We start from the raw sequence: 4,259 nt of genomic DNA, 5'->3' as shown, positions 1-4,259 counted from the left end.
TAAAGTTGCCGAAAGTTCAAAAAAAAGGTTCAGATAAGGACTTGAGGGCACGAAAAGATGAGATCGGGCTAATTTCTTTTTCCAAAGCACTAGATTATTTATTTAAAAAAGAACACAATTACAACGTCAATCCAGACTGGGGCAGTTGTCCCCAAAAAACAAAAAGAACCCTAAAAGACAAAAAAAAATAGCAACCATTTCGTCGGGATCTTCTGCGTGGAATGTAATCTGCCGTCGCTTGCATGAACGCCTCCATCCCACCAAAAAGCAAAACGAGACGACAACATGCCGCAGCCAAGTCATCGGAGAGATCCTCGATGAGATCGCCACAATTGCCACCCGGGGCACTGGGATCTAGTGGAGGCCATGGGCACATCGGTGGGGTCGACGCCCTGATTCACTCCGTCGGTCAGGTTACTCGCCGGCTGGAGCAAGCCTCATGGCCTGCAAAGGCTCAAGCATAGGGACCAAATTCGATATCACCGAATAGAGACCGTGAACTCCTTAACTCCTCCACCTTCCTTCTCCTTCCACCATGTGGTCAAGAAAGAGAACCCGAGGAGAACCGAAATTTGTTCCTGATCCGACACATGAACAACCTTATTGAAGGGAATCTAGCCAGATCCGCCACCAACCCCCAATCTCCACCATGGAAATCGACAAGTGGCCCACTAGTCACCGACCGCGGGCTCTGGTTGGAGAATCCCTAACGGCATAAAGCCAAGAAGCCATAACAAGTGTACATATTTAGACCTCCTACCACTTACTGCCGGGCTAGGGATGGCACGCGCAGAGTATAGCTACTGGTGAAGCTACCTCAAACCCGTACTCATCTCCCTGGATCTTGCCCATCGCGCGTACCTATCAGAGCATCTCTAGGAGAGCCTGAACTTGCGGTCGAAACTGTAAAATTCCGGCGAGAATAGGGGTTCGGGCCAAAACTAGGCCAGAACGGAGCCCGAACTCGCGGCCTGGCCCGTAAAACGAGTTCGGCCCTCCAAGAAATTGAGAGGTCGTCCCGTATTAAAAGGGTTCGTGGAGGGGACTTCGGTTTGCAAATCCTACTCCCCTCCGCCGTTCAACTCCGTCTGCGGCCGCCAATCCCCTTTTCCCGCGAGCAATCAAGCAGAGCCTAGCCACCGATCCACCCTCCTCGTCGGCGTGATGGCGTCCCGTGGCGGCTCCCAAGACCATGGCGCCAGATTGGGCGGCAGCGACTCGCCGCGTCCGCCCGTGTTCCGCGCCGAGGCGGAGCGACGCAAATGGAACAAGTCGGAGGGCGCGCGCAAGTGCAGCGCCCGCCGGTGGACGAACTGGGGGCTCACACCCCTAGGGAATCTCGCCAGGTACAGCAACGCCGGCGAGGGCTCCTCATCCGGTGGCTCCAGCCGCGCACCGCGGCTCCCCGTCGCGGACAACATCGACGACGAGGACCTCGTCCACGCGCGGTCGCCCACCATCTCCGCCGGAGACTACGTCCATGGCAGCGACGAGGAGGAGGCTTTCCTCGCGCAGACCAAGGCCGTCAGCGAGGCGGAGGCCCGCGCTCGCTTCCGCCTTGAGGAGGCGGATGTCGTCCGCTAGGTGCAAGATTACGAGGTGGACCGTCGCGAGGCCTGCGTCCGCCGCGTGAAGCTCGAAATAGTCGAGCTTGACGTCGACGAGGAGTGAAGCTCCTCCACGACAGCGTCGATGCCGTCTGCCGCCGACACGCTGCGCCACCACCGGCACCGCCGCGCGCATAGGCCACTATTATAGACCGCACTTTGGTTAACTAAGTAGCGATCCCCGGTGTACAAGTATTATTGGTTTAATTTCTCGAACTATGTAAGTTTTGATGCTCAATTGGAGCATCAAATTCCTCTATATACATGATCATCGCCTAATTTATCTGCGACATTTCAAACTCCATTTTTCGGTTCCACTTTTACGAATTTTAATCTGTGATAACGATTTTCCGACCCGTAAATATGAGTTATGTGAACTGAACTCGCATTTTTCATACGCGCCTAGACGCTCTCGTAATATTCAGGCTCGGTATTCATGGTGGGCCGATCCTGTGCATACAAGACGGGCCTGCGCTCTACGTGTCCAGCCAGAGCACCGCACGACGACCGCCTTTTGATCTCGCAATTCACTACACCCGGGCCGTGACTTCACCCCCACCAAGGCAGCGAAACCATGGCGGCCAGCAACCACCTCCGCCGTCTCGCCTCCGCGTCGGCTCCCGCGCTATCCCGCCTGTCCCAGCCCGCTCCGTCGCTGCTCCCCCGCCTCGCGTTCTCCAGCTCCGCCTCCCCCGCGGATCAGCCGCCGCCGGCGGGCACCGCAGCAGCCGAGAAAGGGGATGCCAAGAACGCCGGGAAGGAGGCGCAGGGCGGTGATGCTAGCGCGAAGGAGGATCCGGAGGAGGTGGATAACAGCGGCCTGGACATTAACGAGGCCACGGGCGAGATCGGCGGCCCGCGCGGGCCCGAGCCCACGCGGTACGGCGACTGGGAGCGCGGCGGCCGCTGCTCCGATTTCTGAGAAATTGCCACTACCTGCAAGCGTAAACAGTAAACTCGCTCTTTCAATTCGTTCCAAGGTGTAGTAATCATATGGATGGCATGGTGGTGGTATGTTCATGGTACTACTGTGTGTTTAGTCTCTGGGTTGGGGGAATAAATCTAGTTGGTCGAGAATTGCGAGCATGCTTGTTTATGAAGTTTCAGGCTACTCTATTGATGCACTAGCATGTCACTCTTCAAGTTCTCTGTATGATTTATGATGAATGATAACTGGAGCGTCCCTTGTTTATTTCTTTGATGGCTTTCAAGTTTCAACAGCAATGAAATACTAGTAGAATAGTAATAGTGACATCTAATATGCAGAGCATCCCACTTCATGAGTTCTTGTAATTTGACATTGAGGAAGGTTTCCTCTGCGCTGATGTGCTCTGTCGAATGGAACATATGATGTGCTTGCTTCCCTACCACTGTGCTGCTTATCGTGTCCTAAACGCTGTGTCTTGCCAATTTAAACCTCTGCTGTGGTGACTATTCTTTTTCGCTTCTGCAAATTGAGCATGCAGGAGATGAAGTTGGGTTGGGGTTGTCTAGCTGTGTCTCTTGTGTCAGAATTAGTAGGTGGGAGCTCTATATCCTGATTACTTGGTGACATGAGTGAGATCAATCATCTAGTGGGATTGCAGTGAACTGGCATATTTTAGCATAATGACGTTTTCTGTATAGGATGGTGTGAGCTTGAAACTACAGTAGCCTGAATCTTCTTTAAACAGAAGGACCAACCTCGAGCCACCTTATGAATAAATGGTTCTAGTCCAGTATAACATATGATGTGCTGGCTTCCTACCATTGCGGCGCTTCTCGTGTCCTAAAACAACGATGCTTTGTTCAGTAGCAGTTCTGGTGTGTTATTCCCGAATGTTTACCACCTCCGACAACTGATCACGCAGGAGACAGATTTTGAACTTCAATTTGGGTGGCTGCTGAATTGCAGTGAATTGATATAGCCAACATGATTATGAAGTTTCAGGTTTTAGCATGTCGATCATGAAATTCTCTGTATGAATTATGACGTTACCTGATAGCTCTCGACAGCAATGTGATGAGAATTATACGATGAACGCAGAGCATGTCGTTTGAGTTCCTGTAATTTGGCATGAAGGAAGGTTTTCCTTTGCACGGCGTTTTTGGGGCGCTTTTTGTGTCCTAAAACGATGTGCCCAGTCAACTAACATTTCTGGTGTGCTGTTCTCGACTGCTTCTCGCCTCAGAATTGATCGTGCGGGAGGGAAAGTTGCAAGTAGGTCTTTTTTTTTGAGAGAGAAACACAGCACTTTATTGATTATGATAAACCATTACAAATAGTTTGCCGGATGCAATCCGGAATAGAGTTCCTAACAACGAAAGAAATAAACTGCTCCGCAGAGCGAGCTAAAGTATGTGCCGCAACATTACACTGACGAAAGACATGAATAAAATTCACAGATACAAACTTTGAAGAGAGAGCCTTGATATCTTGAACCAGCACCCCAACTTGACTTGGATCAACCGTAGAATCATTAAAGACAGGCAATCCGATGCCACTATGATTTTGTCAAAACCTTCCTCGCTTGCAAGGGATAAAGCTCGGCGAAGTGCCATTGCTTCAGCAATCTCTGGCATTGTGACCTCCTCCAAGAGCTCGCTGCAAGACAACAAACATTCCCCATGGTGGCTTCGGATCACAACGCCAATCCCCATTTTGCGTGAAGG

General features: G+C 51.6%; 1 protein-coding gene across 1 annotated transcript; it reads left to right on the top strand.

The window, feature by feature from the left end:
- Nucleotides 1–2,085: 2,085 nt before the first annotated feature.
- Nucleotides 2,086–2,803, top strand: LOC127318130 (uncharacterized). Its single transcript, XM_051348755.2, has one exon. It carries the CDS (start codon nt 2,182–2,184, stop codon nt 2,527–2,529), a length of 348 nt encoding a protein of 115 aa, XP_051204715.1. The 5' UTR covers nt 2,086–2,181; the 3' UTR covers nt 2,530–2,803.
- Nucleotides 2,804–4,259: the final 1,456 nt, after the last annotated feature.

This window comes from Lolium perenne, chromosome 7 (genome assembly GCF_019359855.2).
Source record: "Lolium perenne isolate Kyuss_39 chromosome 7, Kyuss_2.0, whole genome shotgun sequence".
Classification (NCBI taxonomy): domain Eukaryota; kingdom Viridiplantae; phylum Streptophyta; class Magnoliopsida; order Poales; family Poaceae; genus Lolium; species Lolium perenne.
The sequence above is the reverse complement of the archived record's forward strand: the minus strand, read 5'-3'. Positions and strand labels throughout refer to the sequence as shown.